A 25858-nucleotide genomic window follows, 5' to 3' on the forward strand; every position below is an offset into this window, starting at 1 on the left:
CCACAGCGAACTCTTTAAATCACACTCCCCTAGGGGAGCAGCACGAACCACAAGGAGAGATTGCCCCAATGTTCACTCAGAAATCCATTAATACCACTTCCTCTGAAGGACTGCAGCCAGGTCAAGCTTGATAGAGGTCAAAATGAGAGTAAACGAACTCTACAAGTTAAGACAAAAAACAATGTTCATACGAAGATTAGGCACCGGAGCACGTCGTGTTCGTCTGTTCCTGATTTACCGCAAGGCATGCGGGGCTGCCTGTCCTTTATACTGAGAATATTGAGGAGGAAATGTGTCGTGACGAGGGCACCTGGAACGCTGTGAACAATATAATCGTACTCGTCTTCACGTCTCGACAGGTGAGAAATCCCGCGAGGGTGGCTGTGACGGACTGCGCGTCAAGTTGAATGGCAATTCCTAATCGGTACACGTCTCGATGGGTAAACGGATGCTTGAGATGGAAAGTAAACGGAGTATTGAACAATAAAATGCGTGCTGGCAATGTTCGACGGAGAAAGCGTCTAGGAGGATGCCATCGAACCGGCGCATACCCCACGAGAATAGCTGAGACGGAGTGCGCGTCATGATGGAGGGCACTATCTAATCGGTGCTCCGTTGGAAGCAGAAATCCCGCGAGGGTGTCTGTGACGCGTTGCACATCAAGTTGGAGGACAATTCCTAATCGGTTCACGTCTCGACGGGTAAATGGATGCCTGCACAATGAACATAAGCGCAGTTGAGAACAACGAATTGTGAATAAGACTATAGAGAAAAAGAGTAGGATCAAGGCTAGTCAGCGTTGAAGACTCGTGAAGTGCATGTATACAGCCGCCCCCTGAAGTAGTCGCCTAGATGTGGTCCCAGGGGAAATGAGGCAACGAGTAGAGGGATTGGTTTTAGTGGGTAAGAGCCCATCTCGACGTCTGGGTTATCCCTCCTCAGATAAGGCTAGTAGAGCGTTCCTCACTTCTTCAAAAAACGTACGAAGGCAATATCCATTCTAACTGACTCTGCCAGCTTTCAGGAAGATCTATACCTTCATTCTTGTTTTCGAACGAATAGAAAACGTTCGAAAGTATGCCGAAAGTATGTATTTGTATTCTTGTTTTCGTACGAATCAAATCCATCCTTTCGGACTTTCGGATATTGAACTTTTCGAACGAAACGCTTATTCTAGTTTCCGTACGAATGCGTTTTTTCACTCGCCTACCAAACATCATTCAGTCTATCGGATAATTCGAGCTCAAGTCGTGTTGGTTCTACTGCTCAATCTAGTACAGAAGAAATTCAATATTTAAGAATTACGAATATGAGTCATGAAGATCAATAATATTTCATTTCGTTTTATTTTTGTGATACGATGTTATGCCGGTCTCAGTAAGTCCTCACATGATAATTGCTACTATGCTCCTAGCTATTATTTTACGCTGAATAATTGCTAATTGCGTAACCCTGAAAACACCCTCTTCGTCATCCGTCATATACAGCATTCAATCGCTAACTGGGCTTTTTTTAATTTTTGATGTTTTTCAATCCAGTTAGCGAGAAAATTTCGATAATTGGGTTGATTTTCCAGCCCAATTAACCAACGATCACTGAATGGGTGAAGCTTTCATCATTGAAATCTTGCATGAAATTTAAGTAATGCGTGAAACCTTGCATCTGATTACTTCAATATTTTTACGTTGGAAAAAGGTCTTGTTCGAACGGATTCGTACGAAAGCAAGAATGTATTTTTTCGAAATTGTTCGAACTAAGTCGTTCGAACGAAAGTCAGAAACTGCGATGGGAACGTTACGTACGTTAGAGAGAGTATGCTATCTATCTATCTATCTATACGAGCAGTTTGAGGGTTTAAGGGTTTTCTAGAGTGACCTTCTTTCACTGCTCCTTTATTCAGACCAGATTAATCAAACATTGGAATTCTACAAGTTTCGTTTTCAATGGACCCAATGACATGTAGATGACTCAAGCATCTACAAGATGTGTATGGTACTGGCACCTAAACTTCTATCATTAATTTTATTGACTGCGGTTGTTCCTGTGTTTTCGTTGCGCAGTTGATTGTACGGGGTTTTCCGTTATAAAACTTCTCCAATCTCACCGACATCCAATGCTATAATCCTGCTAAGATTGATAGTTTCGTTAAAATCATGTGTTTCGGTATTGACTAAATACAAACCCGTTTCTAGCGATTTCTATTAGGTATATAACTATACTTTCGCCGTTCTACTGTGTTACGTTTTTTATGATTAGTGAAAACTAAATATTTCAATTTTCCGATTTTATAATTTTAAGTATTTTAGAATGCTTTTCAACATCTTAACATAAAAAAATTATGCATAATAATAGTATTTCTTAATAATCTTTTAGTGACTTAAACTTTCCTTTTTCCTAGCAAAATAGATGGTTCCAATAACTTGAACTTATGCATTGTAACACCTCATCGGCTATGAATTGTTATATGAATGCTACCATCACTCATATATCTCTCGCAGAAACTTGAGTAATACATCATCCTATTAACAGAAGCCTCTTATTAATAATTGAACTGACCTTACTGTTCTCCTTAGGTCATTCTATTAAACATGCTCAACGTACCTGAAAAAGAAAACAAATTGTTATTTTATGTTTTCATCATTTATTGTTCTCTTAATTAGTTACAGGGAAGATTGTATTTAAAGAATGATGATGGTCCCACCTCTTTCCCCTACAAAGGCTTGAGCGGGACGAGTTATCTTATTGATAATAATTGAGTTACTGAGTTTATTACATCATACTAACCAGTGAGCACATTAAATTGAAAAGAAAACGGACTGGTTATCCCGCAGACATAGATTACTAATCGATAGAACAATTTAAGGCTTTGTCTAAAGTATTCATTCCATGGCATGTCGAGAGAATTTCCAACCCGGGAAGACCACTTTTGTATCCACTTTATATTATTTTAAGCGAAATATTTTTAAATCCGAAATAGTTCGTATTCAACCTATTTTGTTCTAGTGTCCTTTCTTGAAGATGAAAGATGAAATCCTGAAGAACGCTTGTTATGCCTGATTCATTTCTTGTCAGTTTAAATACTCTTCCCATGAAATCGAGTTGATCTGCTATTGATTTTAGTTACTACCAGAACGTTGATTAACACTCCTATACTGCCGTTCTACGCATAGTTGTCCCATGTCACTTTTTGACAATTTTCATTTTTCTTTATAAAACGATGTTCTTATGTCTAATCTTCCAGAAAACCATAAAAAAACGTATTGTTTGTTCCCAGCTTTCCAAAAAAACGACATCAAGCTCAATTGTCCCATGTTGATATTCTAGGGATAACTGTCCCACCATGTATTGTTGTAGGTATATAATAAATGAATCGGTACAAGTACAGGAATTTTATGTCACGCTTTCAGCAGGGCTAATGCACTCATTTCTGGTTTAGTTTAACAGAAAACGTGTACACCTTGTTAGCGAATGCCTAATAAGAATGAGATTTATATTCTGCAAAGGTGTTTCAGATCACTATTTTCTTCATAAAACAATGTTTTTATGCATAATCTTTCGAGAAAACACCAAAAAACTTATTGTTTGTTCCCAGTATTTCAAAAAACAACATCAACTTCAATTGTCCCCTGTTGTTATTCTAGACATAACTGTCTCACCATGTATTTTCAAACCGTAATCAAGCTTCATTGATTCAAGTGAGTGTGCTCCCGTGGCCGAGTGGTTAGCGTCATAACTAACATGCCGGGTGTTCGGGTTCGATTCCCGTTCTGGTCGGGGGAATTTTTCGTCAAAGAAATTTCCTCCGACTTGCACTGTGATCACGCGTATTCTAGAGCTTGCCACTCAGAATGCATTCAAGGCGTGTTATTTGGCATAGAAATCTCAACTAAGTACTAATAAAAATGACGCAAGTAATACTACGTTGAGACGGTGAAGTTCTTCTAGGAACGTTAGTGCCATTGAAGAAGAAGATGATTCAAGTGAGGGGAACTATTTACATTTCATTAAAAAATAGTTTACTGCCTATAAAAAACCAGGTGTATTGCCAAACTGAAATGCTGAAAGCTTCTGGTAGACAAATATGCTAGAAAACTTTGATTGTGTTTTTTTCAGTTGCTGATTTTGGAACATGGGACAACTATGCGTAGAACGGCAGTATACTCGCGCGAAAAATCGTAATTTGTATACTCAGGATTTTCGCGTCTCTGTGATATTGCTATTGTATATTTTTAGGCGTTATTGGTATTTAACAATAGGAAAATATATAATTGGGTAAAAAACTCCAGAAAATATTTTTTCTTTAACTTCACCCAGTTTCAATAGTCATTAATTTCAGCCACCTCATTGATGCTCGGCCTGTCAGACCTATACGCGAGTATAGGAAGATTAACCACGACAAAAATATACAACGACGTAAAGCTGCTTCGGATCATGCACATGCTCAACAGATGTTTTGTAATCAATATTTTGGAAACCTGAGCCATGTGTCACACTTGTTTTAACGACTTTTAACGAAAAGCTGGAATCGATCAAACACCTGTCGCAAAGAATCGTGGTAGATTCAATTCGAATATTTCTGGAGCACGTTTACAACTTTCTGGTTATGTCGTTCGTTTGGATATATATATATATATATATATATAACACAAAACAATGCTCGTTCATGTTCACTAACAAATTCACGAAGATGCACCACAAGTTCAATGTTCTCATGTTTGTGTCCTTGCGACTGATAATAAGGCATAAAATCAATATCGAACCATTTACAGCCCAACTCACCTCTAGTTTTAGACACGCTGCTTCTCTTGAAAATCTTTATATTCCTCATGACGATGGTCGAAGCTACGAAAAAGACGCACAAATTAATTACGATTGCGGTAATTTTGGAACCTTTCTATCAAAAGAAGAACTCAAAGATGTCACCAAAGTCCGCCAGCACGTCAGTCAGCGACGATTGTTGATTAGAAATTGATATGCATAGATCCAGTTAGCCAAAAAAGCTCCCATCGGCGGTCTAGCTGCGAATATGAGTGTTTGTGTATATAGCGACGAAAAATCACTGAAAATGGTTGTTTTTCATTTTTGCTAATAACCCCTGCCACATGTCCTAGCAACAGCAGCACCAAGGAGCTTGTTTCTACAAACAAGCGTATCAAAGCATAGAGAAAATATTAAACCTTGGCTAAAATTCGCCTCGATAAACCGAAAAGGAGGGGTAAGAGGAGAGTCTACGGTCACCTCACCACGTTCAGCCAATAATTAGTTTTGTTTTTGTCGGTATGTTCGCCTTGAAATGGCATTTTTCCATTTGATACTTTAATTCAAGTGTATGAACCGCACAACAATTGGCATAATTTTATGAGCAACAAGTTATAGTCGAACTTATCCGCACAATATGAGCTTTAGGTAACTGATTTCTCCTTCCTTCTTGGAGTATATACTCAAACTTAGATAATGGAGACGCCCATCAGTCGTTAAACAGTTGGAAATTAATGACCATGCTGCCTCTCCATTTGCCTAAAGTTGCAATAGAACGCTTTCTGAAGGCAAAGTCGATATAGTCCATGCGCTCGAGAGATGCGAATAATATAGCCAGCGTTCAAACTTTTACTTCCTAAGGACACCGATACAAATTTGCACGAAAAACATACAGTGGTGGAAAAACTAATAGGTGTAAGCATTCTTTATAAAGTCATCTGATTTATAACCTATCATATATAATGCATATTAAAACGCCATCTCTGTGTGAGATTGTTTATATTAAAAACAACAAATGGAACAATGCTATCTGTCAAGATTCACATTATTTTGACCGTGAGCGAACGTAAACTTTCATTGACCAGTATTTGAGAGGAAAAAATAGGTGTTTTACTATACAAATCATCTTGAAGTGACTCTTAGTACATATTGGTTATCGATTTACGGTTTTCTGTGAATGAAAATAGTAAGTCTGTACTGATATACCAATATTTCAAAGGCTGACTTTAAACGTTAGCTTTTTGTTCACAGACAATGGGTCGTGGTAAACATTGCAGTCCCGATGAAAGATGGCTGATTGAAAAACTGCGATATGAAAGTAAAACTTTTAAAGAAGCAGCAGAAACCATCTGTTGCTCACAGGATATGTTTACAAATAACCTGAATTGCCGGATGAAATCAGAAACACGAGGACGGAAAAAACTAGTTCTGGGGATGTCCGCCGAATACTGAAATTGGTGAAAAAAGATCCATTCCTTACATCTACAGCCATCAAAAGGGAACTTGAACTGGAAGTAACAACTAGAACAATCCGGAACCGCTTGATTGATTGTAAACACCGTGCTCTTGCTGCCAAACAACATGGAGCTATTTCAGAAATGTTCTATGGAGTGACGAAACAAAAGTAAATTTATTTAGTGCAGATAGACGTCCCAGAAATAGCAAGTTCTCTCTGCAATTCACGAAGAAGACCATCAAGCATGTCGTGAGTTATATTATGGTATGGGAATGCTTTTCTTGGCAAGGAGTTGGACCTCTTTTTGGATAAAGCCTATTATGACACAAAATGCATACCTTGGCATCTTGAATGAAGTAAAGCTACCTTATGAAGAGGACCATTAAAAATGGAAATTCCAACAGGGCAACGATCCTAAACACTCCACGTGAAACCCACACCACACACCAAGGTGAAACAGTGGTTGGTTGAAAAAGAGATTAACGTTTTGGACTGGCCAGCGCAGTCTTCGGACCCAATAGAAAATCATTAGAACAAGGTCAAGACAAACATCGCGAATAAGAAACACGAAAACCGGGACGAGTTGTGGAATGCGATTCGAAAAGCTTGGTATGCTATTCCGGTAGAAACGTGCCAGAGGCTTGTCGATTCTCTGCCAATACTCAGCGAAGCTGTATTGAAAAATAATGGATTTCCGACTAAGTACTAAAAGATCACTCAATAGAACATATCTACTATTCGTTTGAAACAATGAATTTGTTTTTTTAAATTAATGATTCGCACCTATTTCATTTTCCACCGGAAAATGCGGAATATTTTAGTGTCTTTCTTTATAAATCCAATAATTTTGCCATTTTATTTACCATTTATCATCAAATTTACTGAAAAGTTTCCTACGCAACTATTATTTTTTCCACCACTGTAACCTAATACAGTAACATCTCAGTCATATCAAGCTCAAAAAAAAATTTGCGTGATATATAGTAATGCTTTGAAATCCGGACGCTTAAGCGCTCACGAATATAACTTCAACTACTAAAACATATTAACATATCATAGCATGAAAACTTAGTGTTCCTATAGAATTAGAAGTCCTTCATATAAGTTATGAATCACAGAATTCATGTTATTTTTGTTCAAAATTTGAAGTTTCTTTCATCGTGTCGTGATTTTAAATCCGGACACTATTGCTTATAAAACCGAACACGTGTTTTCTTTGCAATTCTTTGAGAGAAATTATGTATTAATTATTGTAGAACTTATTAACGGGTGCATCATAAGTAGCGGGACTAAATGGAAATACGTTTGGTACAAAAGTTTTTTATTAATTCAATTATTTATTGTATTTTCACAAGATGACCACTACAAGATGGCGCCTTATATTCAAAATCCTATCAATATGGGTATCAAATGAAAGGGCTTGATTAGTAGAATACAGTAATTTATGAAAAATGTAAACCCAAGAAGGCGGCCGCTATAAAATGGCGGATTACATATTCCCTCAGAACCCCATCAATATGGGTATCAAACGAAAGTGCTTGACTAGTAGAACACAGTTATCGATGAAAAATGTAAATCCAAGATGGCGGCTGCTCAAAAAAGACGGATAACTTATTTTCTAAAAATCTCATCAATATGGGTATGAAACGAAAGGGATTGACTAGTAGAACACAGTCATTGATGAAAAGTGTAAATCCAAGATAGCGGCCGCTACAAAATGGCGGATTACATATTTTCTCTAAACCCCATCAATATGTCTATCAAATGAAAGGGATTGACTAGTAGACAGTTATTCATGAAAAATGAAAATCCAAAATGGCCACCACTACAAGATGGCGCCATATTTTTTTCCACACCAATCAAATCAAATGAAAGGGCTTGACTAGTAGATTACAGTTATTGATGTAAAATATAAATCCAAGATGACGGCTGCCATCTTGGATTTACATTTTCACCAATAATTGTATTCTTCTAAACAAGCCCTTTTATTTGATACTCATATTGATGGGTTTGTGAAAATCACATTGATTTTTGATTTTTTACATTTTTTTGGTAACAGCTAGGTACTATGTTTGACACTAAACTAAATTGATACAATAGTAACTATCAGTCACATTAATTCAACAAGCAAAAAATGTCATGGTTTTGGCATGATATTGAATGTAATGAAAAAGTGTCCTGATTAAAAAGCGTCCGGGTTCAGAAGCATCACTGTAGTGGAAACGTGATATAATCGAAACAGACCTTTTTCTAATGAAAAACTGCTTTTCTCCTCATCTTACCTTTTTCTGTTTTTCTTCCTCATCTTCAGCTTCATGTGATGTCATTCAAAATCACTATCTTCCTGAGTGCTCATTCTACATATTTGAGGTTCAGGAATCAAGATTTGATGATTATGGGTAGCAAAATTTACTACCAAGACACAAATGGCCAAAATAGTAATTCTTTTAATGTTTTTCTTCAATGTGTTCTGCAGTTTTTAATTATTGCCTGGTCCATTGATTGAGCAATATGTGTGTCATTCGGCAGTAGAAAAAAGCACTTATTAATCAATTATCAGAGAAAATTTCATCTCTTTAATAGTGCGCAGAACAATTATCTATCAATAAAACGGCTTTAAATTGTAGTAGCTATTCATAAAATAAATGCCGGTTCATCATCATCAGCAGGTTCCTGTTAATACACTGAAAATGACGCATCTTTGAACCATCAAGCGTTCTTCGAACTTCAAATTACCATCAATTGCAGTTTATGAGTGTCAGGAACATAAGAAAACGTCATAAAAGTTATCCGATTATGTCAGTTTAGTAATGTGATGTTTTAATGTTTTGATGAACAATTGGTCGTAATTATATACCTGGTGATTGATCAAATCATGAGTCCTCAGGTAAATAAAATCTGCATCTCTAAAACTGTTCATTTCCCCAAAATCAGTCGAGAACTTTTCGCCATATACAATACTTTAATCTTTCGAATTTAATTTTTAAAATTAAAACACCACTGAGCTTAAACAGGCATGCAGGAACCTCTAAAACTAGGTGCAAAATTGTGAACCTGTGAGTAAATCATTTTAGAAAAAATGCTATTGTTATGTTCTCGTTTTTTGAGGAACAAATTTTTTTTTTTTTATATATATTTTCATGATCAACTTCCAGTTATATGTTGTTTTGCTGCGCTTTCTTCCAGTTGTTCCGGCTTCGTAAACCTTGACATAAAAGGTATCATTCTCTATGGCATTAAAATATTTGACATCATTAGAAAAAAAACAAATCACACCAAACAATTGTTCAAATTTACTACCATAAATGAATGAATAGAATAAATCACCCATAGTTGTTGATTCTGAAATTATGAAAGGCTTTGAGAGGCTTTCAAAATAAATAAGTTATAATTTTCTTTATATCCGGGAATAATAGAATAATATTCCATAGACTATATGAACATGGAACAGAGAAATGTGCAGGTTTCGTTTCCATTTTTCTGGGAATATTCCAGTTTATAGTGACATATCAAAAATGCAATGTGGGGGAAGAGTGAGTTCCTCAGCCAGGTTTTCAGTAACACAGGCAGGGTTGCCACATACGATTCTGTAAAATCTATTCTGAAAAAAATCTGAATATCTGTATTTTTAGTAAAAGGACACGACCGCATTTTCGACGTAGAACTACGGAATTATATTATTCAATCAGCTTGTTTATTACTTCAGATATTATTTTAGAATGCATCAAATTTTTTGAAATAACTTTTTAGTTGTTTAGTTAATTTTACTAGTATAAATAATAATTAAAATTTTCAACAATTCTAAACTGCCTTTGGTAAACTGATAGAGAATAATATGCTTCACTAAACGGATATTGCAACCATACGTCGACACTATATTATATATATAACTTATTATTACATATTAATTATAGAAAATTTATTTTTCATTCATAGTTTTTCATAATTTTTTTTTTCTTCGAGGCAGGTTTGTGTAGTGAATGTGATGCAAAATGTTTGCGTCCCTTCCATTCTTGTATCGAGCCGTGTGTGTTTCTATGTGTGTGATATCAGCATTAGGAATGAACATAGTCCGCTCGCTTGATCTGTTGAATAGAGACTGGGATATCAAATCGGGGATGGCCTCTTTATACCAAATAAGTTGAAAACGGGTAAAAACTAATGTATTAGTTGCTCGTTATTGATGCTACGGGTAGGGTTAGCCCACAAATGTATGGAAAAATGGGTATGCTTCCAGTTTTGATTAACTTAAACCATTCACATACTATGGGACTGTAATGTATAGCATATCAAACAAATCTTAGAGAATTTCCGATTCGTTTGGTATGCAAATCGTCAGAATCTGCTCGCTGTGAAAATAGTTATCAACGTTAAATTTATTTCATAAAAACGAGACTTCTTTTCTGATTTGGCACGCTTAATGAAAAACGTAGTTCAACGCCAAAAAACTTGTTAAAGTCGTATCAATTGAACAAAATAAATCAGAAAAAGGTTTTCCCATAATAAATTGTATGATGTTTCATGTTGAATTTTCCCCTCAAATTTTCCGTCATTTTCGCTCCTCCCTGAGCCAGTACATATTCCTTCGCTTTGAAATTAGAGTGCATCATTGTGAAAGTCGACTGATTTCTGAATTTTGTTTTGTTGGCATTGTAAAGCGAAAGTATTCGCTCAACACACACTGATGAATGTGAAATTATCTAAAAGTGTCCCACAAACGACCTTAGCCGGGAGTAGAGAGGTGGGGTAACATTTCATACGGTTCAATATTTTTGTAAATCAAGATATCTTCATGACTCAACGAAAAAAAACAAGTTTATTAGTTAGAAGGTAGATAGAGCAAATGCACTGTAATTAGTTTAATATCAAAAATTTAATTAAAAAAATCTTTAAATTAATTCTGCATATTTGCTGAAAATCTGTAGTTCTGTATATACAGATTCTGTATCTGAAATTTGGCGAAAAATCTGTAAAATACAGAATAATCTGTATATGTGGCAATCCTGAATACAGATACTCTTCCGTCAGGTCCTGGTCCTTTCGTTCCGTCTAATTTCTTTGATGCTTGGTAAATTTCTTGTTGTGAAAGATAGTTCACCGATATGTCATTTGGATCTTCCGGTAAAAATGAAAAGTACTTCCGATCTTCGGAAAATATGGTATTATCTTCCTGAAAGAAATTTGCAAAGAGATTTCAAAAGTTGTTCGAAGAATTTCCCACACCTTCATCGAGAATCATCTGCGATGGGAAGTTATTGCTTTTAAGCTTAGACTTTACGTAATTAAAGAATTGCTTCGGACATGATTTGACTTCAGTTCCGACCTTTCTATTATACTCTTCGTGTGCACTAATAATGGCAAAGTTCTTGGGAAATATTCTTATATTCTAGCAAATTCTGATGACTTCTGTCTTTCTTGTGTGTTTTCTGTGGTAGCTAAAATCGGTACTTAAAATGCTCATATAAAATCGAAAAACCAAAATATCGGAAAACCGCCACGCGAAACACATTTATATATGATGAAAACAATTTTCAGCCAATTCAGAACTAAATATGCCACGGTGGTCAAGCGAACAATATTTTTAATTAAGAAACGATTGGACTTGAATCCTTCCATTATGTTGGATGTATCTGTTCCTACTGCAGGAGCCAGAAGATTCAATATTTGGCAATTGATTTATGGATCCATGAACCGGAAGCAGATAGACTCTGTTAAACCCGAAACCAGTATTAGAAACAAAATCGTTAGGCGCGAGACGAGCTGATTACTAACAACTACACCTGAAATAATGAGTGGACTAACTGCTGGAGCGTCAAACCCAAGGACACGCAGAAATGAACAAAACGTAGCAACGAACAGAGTACCAGGTGAAGAGGCTGAAGATAAGCCACAACTCCTGGCTTACACGTGCACCTGCACAAACTAGCGAATGAACGAACAGCGATTCGGAAATAAATTGAATTTCAAAAATAGAAAACGAAAACATAACCCCTTTCTCTGATATGTAAGGCCATATGTTATTTCACTCGTATTTAGTTGGATGTGCAGGAGCTATCCCAAAGCACCAAAGAAAACCCACTTGGTCTAGGGGTTTACCTATTTACCTTTAATCACATTATGTGTCAACGATCGACATGTGTAATGGATGCATGTGTGACATGTTCTAGTGAAAGGTTGTCTGCGAGTTGCTTCGACACGTTCGTCTGAATGAGTTCGCGAGAGCATCATTGTTACATATAAGTAGGTACACGCTGATTCATGTATGTATTGTAATGTATTGTAGATTCGAATTTATTCAAACCGCATAAACTTATTCGAACTCTAAACTAATTTATGAAAAAAGACTGCATGAAATGTTCTAAGAGTAAATACTTCAGGTTTATGAGTTATGGGTATGCTGTCAGGCCCAATTGTCACTAAGATTATGCTTGCATGAATGTGCCACTACGCACTGTATGTATCTGTGAAATTATTCTCAGCTGCGTATGTTGCGTAATAGACTATCGAAAGTCGTAAAAAAATCTAAATAGCATAGCCAACGAAAAGAAGACGACAAAGTTTTCAAAATTATGATACGTCACGTTATTATCACTTATCTTTGCAATCAGCACATACCATTCAACTTCTTTCAATTCTCTCTTCCTTTCATAAAAAGTATCTAATAAATTCATGCTGGAAAACGATGCTACCAAAGCAGCGATTCTATGTATTGACAGGAACGTTTCACGAAAGCCAGATCGTTCAGAAGGTTCAACTAGATCGTGATGAAATGAGCTACATAATGTGTGGCATTGTACAGTATTAGGTTCGATTCTGTTCTTTTTTTTTCCAAAATATATATTTTTATAAAGGCTCATATGGCGTTAGCCTCACGGGGCCGGGAGTTCAATACAATTTTTCTTATTATCTATGTTAGTAATATGTAACCGATTACTCGCGGTTTGCTCGAGGTTAGTATTACAAGTGTTTTCGTAATTGGGATGTTGCTGTCTCCAATGCTCTGTACGTGAGCCCGACACGGGATACTTCCTATTGGGATGCAGCTGACCATTAATCAGCAACGCCCCCCTAGTCTGTACCTCATATCTAGCGTGGTGCGTCTTTCTCGACTCGAGGAATCCAGGATAGAATGGTCACTAGCCGGCGCAATCATCAGTTCGTGTAGAGTTGTCATGATCGGTACAACCTTTGGCTCTTGTTGAATGATCAGTGGACTGCACAACCTTTGGCCCGTGTGTCTGTAAAGAGTGTGTGTATGTATTGTCGCGACTAAGTAAAAGTTTATCGATCGGATAGGAGGGATATGAAACGGGGACACAACGAAGGAAACATCATTAAACGTTGACATCGGCGTTTCTGAGGAACAGGTATAGATGAAGCAGAAGATCAGGATCACTGCTATCTAAGATATCCCGGACGGGGATATCCGATTGTCTGCCTTGTGCTCTTAGTGCTCTAGAGAGCTGAGAGCGAGCAGCATGGAACCGGATACACGACCAGACAACATGCTCGATATCGTGGTAGCCATCGCCACAATCACAAAGATTGTTTGCTGCGAGCCCAATGCGATAGAGATGCGCGTTTAGGTTGTAGTGATTGGACATAAGCCGAGATATCACGCGAATGAAATCACGACCTATATTCAATCCCTTGAACCATGCCCTCGTCGAGACCTTAGGGATAATCGTGTGTAACCAACGACCGAACTCATCTCCACTCCACATGCGCTGCCAACTTACGAGCATATACTGACGAGGAATGTGGAAAAAATCATTATAAGCAATTTGCCTTTCAAAAAGAGTGCCTTCTAAAGCGCCCACCTTAGCTAGCGAGTCCGCTTTCTCATTCCCCGGAATCGAGCAATGAGAGGGAACCCATGCTAAGGTAATCTTGAATAATTTTTCGACCAAAACACTCAATAGTTGTCTTATTCTTGTTAGGAAATAAGATGAGCGTTTATCAACCTTCATTGAGCGGATTGCCTCTAATGAGCTGAGACTGTCTGAAAAAAAAAAAATAGTGGTCAATGGGCAATGTTTCAATGATCCCCAGTGCGTAGTATATCGCACCCAGTTCAGCAACATACACGGAACAAGGATCTTTGAGTTTGAAAGAGGCACTGGAATTTTCATTGAAGATGCCAAAGCCAGTGGACCCGTTTATGAATGAACCGTCAGTAAAGAACATTTTATCAGATCCAACTTTCCCATATTCTGCCGAAAATATCGGCGGAATAGAATCTGAGCGTAGATGATCTGGGATTCCATGGATTTTTTGTCGCATGGACAGATCAAAAATGACAGAGGAATTGCAAAAGTATGGGAAGCAAACTTGGTTGGAGATGCCTGGTGAAGGGTGTACGTCGTGGGTAAGGTACTCATGGTATAAAGACATAAAACTTGACTGAGGAGTCAGTTGGAGTAGATTTTCGAAGTTATCAATCACCAATGGATTCATGATCTTGCAACGGATGAGAAATCTGTAGGATAATTCTGTGAACCGAAGAGTAAGCGGGGGTACTCCTGCCAAAACTTCGAGACTCATCGTATGTGTCGAATGCAAACACCCCATGGCTATACGCAAGAAACGATATTGTATTCTCTCCAGCTTGAGAATATGAATCCTGGCAGCTGATCGGAAGCAAAAACTGCCATATTCTAACACTGATAATATCGTTGTTTTGTATAACTGAATGAGGTCTCCTGGATGGGCACCCCACCATGTTCCGGTTATTGTTTGGAGAAAATTGATTCTTTGCTGGCATTTCTGTTTCAAATACGCAATGTGTATTCCCCAGGTACATTTAGAGTCAAAATATACTCCAAGGTATTTGAAAAACATCGAGTGCTTGATCGTTTTGCCGGATAGGTGAAGCTGGAATTGGGCGGGTTCGTGCTTCCTAGAAAAAACGACCATTTCGGTTTTCTCCGTAGAGAATTCGATACCCAGCTTGAGAGCCCACGTGAACAGATTGTTCAGGGTATCTTGCAAGGATTTTTGCAGAACGGCGGGGTTAGTACCCGTGATGGAAATAACTCCATCGTCTGCAAGTTGTCTCAGCGTGCAGTCTCTAGTTAGACAATCATCTATATCATTGACGTAAAAACTGTACTTGTTTTTAAACTTCTGTTCTTGTTTTTAAAGGACTTTAACCCAAAGGTCATTCGTCCCTGTGTACAGTATTATAAATATGAGCTCGATGAAACAATGCATTACACAAGTTGCGTTGTCGTTATTTTCTACGAGTCTTCAATCAATTCTATAGAACAGCAACAGACGGAACAGATTGTCAAATTTTGGTATGAAGTGAAGAAGGAGATGGTAGGAGGCCTAGAAATGGCCTTGGAAATATCCTTTTTGAACATGATTCTTCGGGTATCGATGTGAGGATGGAATTTTTACGCGAGTTGAAACTAGGCTTCCAAAATGGAGAAGAAAAGTTGCAGATTGCATATTTTACGGTGCATTCAAGGATGGCTAGGATGTTACGAAATATCTGCGAAGTGTCTACCACATCTTCAAAGATGTACCAGCACAACGCGTCTCATTCTTATCATATTCGGTAAAGCATCGTATATTCATTTAGGATTTGCGCTCACAGATGGCTGGAGAACAAGTTGCGCCTCAAACTATTTTTTACATGAGAAAGTTTTTGAGGATGTTCAAAAAAGATAATATAAAACCAGAATCATTTCCGTACATCGACGTTGTAGGGTGCTTGAACACATGTGTACAAAAGCCGCATCCTCTCTCGAACCTTCCGTCATTGATTCCGGTTGAAAATTGGCTGGAACATATTTGACGGATTCTGTGCGTATTAATGGATCTCCAGCAGACTTGGCACTGAAAATATATTCCGAATAGCTTCAAAACAATTTTTGAACAAGCTAATTCAACGAGCTCGAAATCCCCATTCTTTTTATCTGAACGATAAAGAACCAAGAAAAATAGAAAATAAAACGTAGATTACGAAAACCAACTTTATTTTTCCGCGATTTCTGAGGCACTGAAACTTATTTTTTGAACGACCCTCGTATTATCAATGGAAAATTCAAAACGATCGACTCGATCGTTGAAACCATCAGGACCATCAAAATTGAACTTTTTTGTCAGTGAAGATAACCTATACATTGAAAAACTTCTCGTTATGGTTTATAGTTAAATGTATCCTTTGGAAGCATTCTTCGTCACAACAGACTATGTCCCACTGTCGGTTCATGTGAGCTTTGGTAAAACTCAGACATCTTCCGATGTGAGATGGTGTAAGATATGGAGCTTAAACCTTTTGAGCCCTCTTTTTGCGAGGATTTTTTACCAAAATCTGACGAATTGTCACTCGAGTAACATTTAAATTGAAATATTACTCCATTTGCATGAGCGATTTTGAGGTATTCGAAGCTGTTCAAGCTATTTCCCGCTTATCCCGGTCAGAGAGCTTCGATTTACGCGGAGCGCTTGCACACACACATATGAAAGTCATGCAGTTTATGGTAGTCACCAATACCTACACACTATAATATAAATTGCAGCATTGTTTGTTTACAATGACACAAATCAGCAAGATCATCAACTGGTCTTATAGAAGTTGGACAGAGTGTAGTTACCGACTCGGCTAGCGTCATCGATGCCGTTGGCGCGACTATATCTAGGCATGAATCCAAGCTATCAGGAGGTATCTGCTACCGGATATAGTCCTCATGTGGGTCTCCGGACAGGGCTATAGCCGGCAATAAAGCGACCGACTGTTTTGCCGCAATCGGTCACCTTGAGCAGTTTTTATCATAAAGTACCGCTAGGCGACATCAGATTATGGATCGCCAACACCTTCAAAATCTTTTGGGCGCAAAAATGGTCCGCCGAAGCAACGCTGTTCCCCCGGAGAATCGAAGACTCCATAATCAGATTCGAAGACGTCGAAGCGATGAGAGAGCAACGAATCCTATCGAGACTATGAACCGGCCACTGCAACATGTCTTACAACTTCAATAAGGGTCTCTTTCATCCTCGTTGTGACTTGTGCGAGGTTTGCAAATCAGTCGAACACAACGTCTGTATTTGTCCGAAGTAAGAGAACCTCCGGAACTTTTACGTGATGTACTTGGCGATGACCCTTCACGAACTGCTGCACTGCTCTGTTTTTTTATAAAGATGCCGATCTGTATTTTAAAATCTAACCAAAAACTTGTGATCAAATCGTAGATCCCCTTCGCGGTAGTGGTATTTTAAGATATAAAAGTTTTTAAAATCCAATTCAATTTTAGAGTAATATTTTCTAACAGTACATTTAAAATATTATTTTTCCTAAATAAACCATTTATTTTCCAATAACTTTGTTATTACTTTGTTATTGCATTATATTCTCATCAGATATTTGAATTTTGAGTTACGATTTTTTGAAAGAAAGATCAATGGTTTTGAATACGAATAGTGAAGGTTAGTCACGAAAACCAGGACTCAGTTCAAAAAACTCATCACGATGTTCACAAGAGAAATACACAAGTTCTACGATGAAACAAGCTCAAATAGAAACGTCAATTAGCGAAACTGCCGCATGGACACGTTTTTTGCTCGGAAAATATACCGGTCATAACCGCTACAGGACCATGCTCACCGACTTTTTTGTAACACAGTTAAGGTGAAGGTGGAAGGAAGCGATTGTAGTAGTATAGGTAAAACCACGTGTAAAAATGGGGTAATAGTGTTTGTGAGAGAAGAGCAAAGCACACGTAAATAGATCAATTCACTTATCCGCCTATGTGGCGCTTCATTGACACGAGTCTTTGAATACATTTAAACAAAATAACAATTCAATACTCAAGTAAAATGTATGAACGATATGTTCCGATGAACAACTACAAATAAATGTAATAAATAATATATAGAAAATGCATTTGCATATGAAGTAAAATTCTGATTATACGAGAGCGTAACATGAGCAAATTTATAACACATTAGAATTGGGGCTCTTTTGGTATTAACAAGTTCTTCCGCATAGCAACTCGATGTTGATAATTCCTTAATATTCCTTAATATCAAAGGAATAATAAGTTGATCTTATTGTTTTCACATATTCACGTTGGAGAGCCTTAGCCCTTCTATTCGTTGGCCGAGGCATTTTGATTGAATGTAATACTTATCCGTTTACTGTTTTTGAAAGCATAGGCAGGCTTGGCGGTGTTCGAGCTCTGCAATACAATTTGCTTAACCAATATTAAAGTTTCTAAAACTTACATTATAGACCCATTAAACGTAAAAAATAATAATTGTATTGATATCAACACAATTTTATTCTTTTGATTTTCATGACATGAAACGCTATGACTCAGGAATAACATTTTATTGAGTGGTTTTTATAGCTGTTTTGATTATGTTGTCTGACATCAGTGTCGAAAAAAAATAACGATGCTTTCACCAATACAAACAAAACCATTGCCAAAAATTGAAAATTTAACTTTCAGAGCACTAGCTCGATATTTCCGCCATTTTTCACTACACAGTGCGACGGCAGATGAAAATTCAATTTCTTGTGTGTAATCGATTAGAGTTTGACTTATATTACTTGATGGAAAGTGTGCGAAAACGATCATTTTCTCCACACTGTTTCGCAAAATTATCGATTTTCTGGCGAGGGGTGAGGGAGGAATTAAAAAGGGTGTCTCAGTGGAATGAAACATCGATCACTAAATGCAGTTTTTATGAATAGATGATTAGGGATTCTCGTATACCCATAACTAAACTCGAGCAGTTCGTGAAGCCATACTGAAACAGTTTATGAGTAACGAGAACAACTGCAAACAAAAACATTAATAAGTGAGGCGCTATAAGGGCAGAAACCATGTCGTAATTGACGTAATGTTGGCTATCGATTTTGTGATATCTTCTCAACTAACTCGATCAGGCAATGTGATATGTTAACATTCCTGCTGAAAAGGGGTTATAAAATCACTGAATCAATAGTGAGTAAAATTTTACAATATGAATAGAATATATTTGCGGAACAAATAAGGGGATTACCGGCATAATAAATATTATTAAAGCGTCGTTTTAAATCTATCGGACTGATCGTAAACCAACGATGAAAAATAAAATCATCATACCGGGCTTTGTTGCTGATTAGTTTTTTTTTTTGCCAAAACATACACCTGATAACCTTCATATCAATTTCTTACTTTTCTCTCTGATAAAGCCAGATATTGCAAATTAGGTTCGGCTTGAAACGCATCGAAACACAGAAAATCCTCAATTTTCAAATTCAAAACAACATCCATGCCAACCTTTGTGGAAAATACATTACTGATGCGTTAGTACCTGTATTCTGTCTTTGACGATGTAGTGCAGCATCCGGCACGGACTGATTTTCTGATGATGATGCTGTCGCCATCTTGCTCGTCCCGCCTATGCTTCCTTTGATTCTATTATCCTTTACGTATTTCCACAGAGAGCTGTGTGACTGCGCTTTTGCCCAATTTCCAGAACAATAAAACTGCGCCTTTCGGTAGCTTCAATGTATCACTGATTATTTTTCACTATTTCGATTTCAACGACAATCACACTCAACCGCTCTGTAATAACAAAATGACAACTTGGACTATTTTTAAACTCTTCGAACACTAAGAAAAACTGAATATTTATTGTAATTACGTATCCGAAGCGCGCGACCGAAGAGATTCGCGGTTTCTGCCCCTGCGAAAAAAAGTGTCACCACAGATTCACGAGATCATCAAGTGAATACAAAATCATCTGGAACTAGCACACAAACCTTTCACAAACTATTCGCGACGGACCGAATTGAACACTAACTCACCCTTTTGTTTAAACTGCACCACAAGCTATCGTTCAACCTGCAATCATCTAATGATGCTGATAGAGAGAGATATGATAACAGATTTAGGAAGCGTTCATAAAAAACTGCCCCAAAAGCTCAACTGTAGGGGTTCTCATTGCTCTGTGTCTTCCACCGCTTTCGCGAATATTGACGCATGCGTGACGTTACTTAGAAGGGAAGCTGAAAGGTGGCACCACCTGTAAGCATCTGAAAGCATTCCTATTTCAATGGAAGCTTTATGAGAATGAATTTGTATGGTTCCCGAAAGTAAAAAAAAAGGAAAATAAGCTTAGGCATACTATATCTCTAACGAATTCCGTTCAAAGATAAGATACCCGTATCGAAAAAGCATAATATACATGATAGGGGCGAATGAACTGAAAAGTTTAAACCCTCTTAAAGCCAAAAAAGAAGAAGAAGATAATATACATGAGGTGGTCTTTAGGTGACTGAGAAGGACTTTACAGCTTCAGATAGGCAATCAATAAACCTACTAAGCTTTATGGGTTCTAAGAAATCTGTCTCTCAAAGGTACGTCTCATGCGTTTCAAATTGAACAAAGCTATATTCAGCATGTATCCTTGTCTCAAACACAAGTCAATTTAGATTCAAAATAACTTCGTTAAAACTCAATACAGCGATTTGACCGGACCAAAAGGATGTTGACCACAATAAAGTTAGTGGAGTACATTTGAAATGGTTACTCTAACTATATCCTTCCATAAACAATCGTTTGGTACTCATTTGAACCGCTGTTGTCATCGGCGTTGTCGATTTCCGGTTCAGATGGCTTCATTCAGCTCATCTATCCACGGCTCTGTGCGTATATTTCAGCTACCAGCTGTACATGTATGCTGTACATATTTTTTTTTTCTTTCTAAATAACGTGTAAATTCGGAAGAATGAAGGAAAGTTGTTTAGAGCAATTAAATGATCGCACGTGAACGTGGTGCACTGAATACGGTTCCCATGAAGGACCGTGTTAACCCTTCCATGGCCTCACTGCTTGCATAGATAACCATGGGATCATGAATAGCGACTATGTACAACGAGTGGCAATAACGGCCCGAAGGTGGGACCCAAACACGTATGGAGCAACAAACAAAAAAAAACGCAACACAAGGAACTGAGAACGGAAAAGAAGAAGCAAGAATTTTCACCAGAAGGGGTCAGATAAGGCGATCAACAGTGTTGACACAGAAGGCCATCTACAGTAAATCTCAGGAGGAGCAGACAGCACAACAAGAAAAATAATCAAAGCTGAGTGAGGAAAAGAAAGCGAGCGAGGAACTCTACGAGTACATCAAGAACCGTAGTAATGAGCACGCTGTCCTAAGGATTAAGTCCGCACTCGATACTGCCGAACGTGAGTAGCAGATCTGGAGAGTAAGAGCTGAAATGGCAGAAAAATCTCTAAAAAAGGCCAGGGAAAATGTTCCCAAAAGGTTCCACAAGAACGCCGACTCCAGTCCTTTGACTACTACCAAAAGGAGGAGACAAACACCTAGAGAGAGAAATGCGACGAAAAAAAATAAAAATGATCACATAAATACGAGAGAAGAAGAAAATTTTATTAATAAAGACTCGAACGAGTGGCAAAAAGTAAAGAAAAGGCTTAGAGCTGAAAAATCAAGAAGAAACACTCCGAAGCTCTGGAATGAAAGGCAAAAACCAGACGCACTGATCGTAAGCAAAGCTGGTGATTTGTCATATGCTTTTTTTGCGGATGGTCAAAGGTGACCTGTCCCTAGAAAATCTTGGAGAGAATGTAGCGAAGGTTCGGCCCAGAACGACGAAAATATGTTGATGATCTACAACAGGAACCTGCTATTAAAATTTCAGTATTTAAAGACCTCGTTGAGCAATCACTAGATGAGACGGCAAAACTGAGGGCTTTATCACAGGAAGTGTGTTTAATGAAGCCTTCCGGGAAGAGTCCAGTTCCACTCACATGAATTCAAATGATCTAATGGAGCCAATAACGAGGACATGTGACCTAAGTATGCCAAGGAAACATGAATCGAGAAATGGACATCTTTCAGCATACTGGTGGAATGAGACAATCCGCTCCCTTCGCTCAAGCTGTCTTAGGGGCTGTCCACATACCACGTGGACAGAAAAAGCATGATTTTGGACACCCCCATCCCCCTCCGTGGACAAGCGTGGACATTCCTTATACCCTTCCCCCTGTTGTCCACGTGGACACTTCCCCAGTTTCCGGAAGAAAAGCAAGAGATTTCTATATTTTTCGCTTAAATTTAATTTCAATTTTTTTTCAATTTTCTATTACTTGTTTTTATCAATAGGAATAATAGCCTTATTAATAGTAACGATTTGTTTTAAATTCACCGATGTTGATATCATCGCGCTGTTCAAATCGTCTAAATCTTGTAAAGTATTGCTAGTTTCGGATCGTCCAACACACCCGTCACATTGTCACTTAAACGAATAAACAGTATAGTGTCCAATTCCTGTTGCTGTTCATTTAACTGATCCGAAGATTTAGATTAACATTAGTTTACTATTCGCGTTTGTATTTGTATTGACTGCATTAAACTTTGTGCTTCGTTTATGGGAAGGGATAATGACAATGGATTGGCGTATAGAACACACTTTGAAAATAAAAATTATTTATCGAAACTTACTTCTCCGTATCAAATATGTTTTGCATGTAATTTAAAATTATATTAATTTTCGAGTAGTGAAAAATTTGAAAGGAAGGTTATGTCTAATAATGATTTTATATTATAATGATCAATTTTAGCGTTAATATCATAGTAGTTAAGTCGAGGACAGGACTACGTGTTTCAAGTAATCAAATAACAACAAGTCAAAATTAAATTGAAAGTAAATATGTCTCAGAATCCGGATGTTGCAATTAGATGTTGACACTGTACATTCATGATCGCGGATTGCGAATAAATCTTAACAGTTGATAATCTGTTACAATATCTGGTGAGTAAAGCGGGTGGAGTTTTGGAAGCGCCCATGAAGCGTTCTAGATCGTTGATTTTAATACGTTCGGCTGCGAGCAGTACTTATTGGAATTCATCGAGACTAGTTGCTTGGTAGAAGCTCACAATGCAGATTTTCTTCCAGTCCTACCAGACCTAGAGAACCTACTTGGGAGTTATATTCAAATGCCCAATATTGTTCTAACTCAACATTATTGTGAATGATTTGCTCTTCACAATTTGCTACAAATATGTATTTTCCTGCCCCGTGGCCGAGTGGTTATCGTCACACATTATCAGGCTAGAGATTCGAGTTCGATTCCCGTTCTGGCCGGGGGCTTTTTCGTCAAAGAAATTTCTTCCGACTTGCACTGAGGTCACGCGTATTCTAGAACTTTATACTCCTGAATACATTCAAGTCGTGTCATTCGGCAAAGATATCTCAACTAAGTACTACTAATGAAAATGACGCAAGTAATACCTACATTGAGAAACCTAAAGTTCCACTGAGAACTTCAAAGCCATCCAAGTCAAGTCATGCATTTTCGTTGCATTTATGAAAAGAATCGAAAATTGAAATGCGTTCTTTCAAATGTTTTTCGATAAAATAAACCCTTATTCCGGAATCCGGTTGGATTTGAAATTAGTACAATATTGCGTTCTTTCATCTGACCATGTCAAATCAAATCGGTTTATGCAAATGTTGCAACCTTGGATTGCAGTATGCAAAAGTTGATCTCGTTCGGATTGCGATCTGTCAAATCCGATCAGACTCCAAAATATGGGTTGATATGTAGTCCATACATTGTAGTGTTTTTCGTACCCATGCTGCACCAGGTGCTCATGAGCGGTTTCAGACATCTGTGACGAATTCATTAATTCATGTGTCGTGTACCGAGGATTAATCTTGATAAGTGTCTCAATTTTATTGATTTATATAGCAGCATGGTAATAAAATTCGTCTCTGTTACAGCTAAATGCTAATGAGCCTAAAATAAACTAACGGGGTAAATTTTTTTTTTAAATAGCAGCATCGTTTTACAGACAACCCACTAAAAGCGTATTACAAAAATTACCAGATAGCAATAAAGAAAAAATTCATTGCAAGAAACAGATCTCCACAGATACGGCCCGTGCACCCATGAATGATTTTGTTGTTCGTTTCAATTTTCGGAAAACCTTGGGAGCTCTCGGAAAATAAATATGAAGCCGTTTTATCATCAAGAGCAGACGCTGAATCGAAACTTGCACATAAGTCGTAATTTTTCATACTACAAAAATTCCAACCTTCTTTGTTGTTTTAAATATCCTGACGGAATACATGGTCCTCTATTACCGATTGGAATAAATTGGTCGATGCCAGTTCATGCGCGTTCCTTTCAGAATATACATCTCCGGGAAGAAATCCAGCCATATGAAGCGAGCTTTTCCCAGAACATGATCCAACGATCTGGCCAACTACACCATACGGTGGTCAGGTAGATGGAAATGTAGGATTACTAGTGTCCCTCGAGGAACTGATGACGGCGGCAAAGAGACTAAAAAGAAATAAAGCGCCGGTCCGGATGGAGTTCCCAACGTGGCTTTAAACGCGGCAGTACAGGTGTGTCCCGACATATTTAGGGTGACTTTGCAAAAGTGTCTGAGCGAAGGGCACTTCCCAGACCGATGGAAAAGACAGAAACTGGTACTTCTCCCAAAACGCCAGGTGAGCAATCATTATATAGACCGACATGCCTGCTGGACACACTTGGAGACCTGTTGGAAAGAATAATCGTTAACAGGCTGTTCAAAAATCACACAGAGTGAACGAGGAGTGTCGGAGAGACAGTACGGATTTCGGAAAGGGAGTTCGGGACTTGACGCTGTTGTCTCAGTGCCATTAAAACCATTAAACAGAAAAGACGAGGGAGCCGTTATTGTGCCATCATATCAACAGACGTGAAAAATGCATTGAACTGCGCTAGATGGAGAGCCATTGCCAATTTTTTGCACAGAATGGGTGTCCCCCGATATGACACTCTTGAAAGCGCTAAAGGTGTTGAACATGGAGAAGGAGTTTGCCGGGATCCAAAAGCCGGTCATCCTTAGCGCCTGCATGATTGTTCGACAGTTTCTCGGGTAGGACTCAAAAGCACGAGCATACAGATACGTGTGTTTCGCAGAGCCTAGCCCCCCTTTGGCATTCAGAAGCCCGGGGGCAGGTGAGTATTCACCTAGTTAAGAAATGAGACAAGTCTGCTAAAAGCAAACTAAGAGGCTAAGGCCATCGGCTGGAAGTCGATGTGCAAAAGCGGGCTACCAGCCGGATGCAACCAGAAGAGCTACCACCACACTGAAACAGCAGCCACCGACATCACCCAAGAAACGCTGCGCCTACGAGACGAGTTGCGACTGCCAGACGACAGTCGTCCACACTTGTGGATAACACTAGGCAACGGATCATGTGGACATACGAAATGACTAAATTCCTGATCCGCGCCTATTACATCTGCACTGCCTTGGAGACGGTCGACCTAGAATACTAACAATGTTCGAGGAAGCGTATCCAGAGTTTGTCGGGAGGAACGATGAACGATGAACGCGAGGCGTATGCAACAACATGCTCTTCCAAACGCAAATCGATGAGATCAAGCAGCAGATGCAGAGATAACTAAGCTCCAGAACTAACAGAGCAAGCTATGTATCGAGACGAAGTTCAGTACGGCTGAGCAATTCATTCGCGAATCAACGCTAGTGGAGGCCACAGTACAACAACCCCCTGAGCCGGAAGGCCCACAGTCAATTCAACAGCTACTACGCGATATGTTTCAGTTTCGTGACACGAACCCTTTGTCGCGCCCCAGGATCCCGAAGTTGCAGCAT

At 38.3% G+C, this 25858-nt stretch overlaps 1 protein-coding gene across 1 annotated transcript in view; it reads right to left on the reverse strand.

Moving 5' to 3' along the window:
• The window catches only part of LOC129761135 (microtubule-associated protein tau), a 119219-nt gene that overhangs the window by 90965 nt on the left and 2396 nt on the right, over window positions 1–25858 (reverse strand). Inside the window, exon 2 of the mRNA XM_055758843.1 lies at window positions 2557–2568. Within this exon, the coding sequence (XP_055614818.1) occupies window positions 2557–2568 (12 nt within the window). The remainder of the gene's footprint in view (window positions 1–2556; window positions 2569–25858) is intronic.

This window comes from Toxorhynchites rutilus, chromosome 1, assembly GCF_029784135.1.
Source record: "Toxorhynchites rutilus septentrionalis strain SRP chromosome 1, ASM2978413v1, whole genome shotgun sequence".
In the NCBI taxonomy this organism is placed as follows: domain Eukaryota; kingdom Metazoa; phylum Arthropoda; class Insecta; order Diptera; family Culicidae; genus Toxorhynchites; species Toxorhynchites rutilus.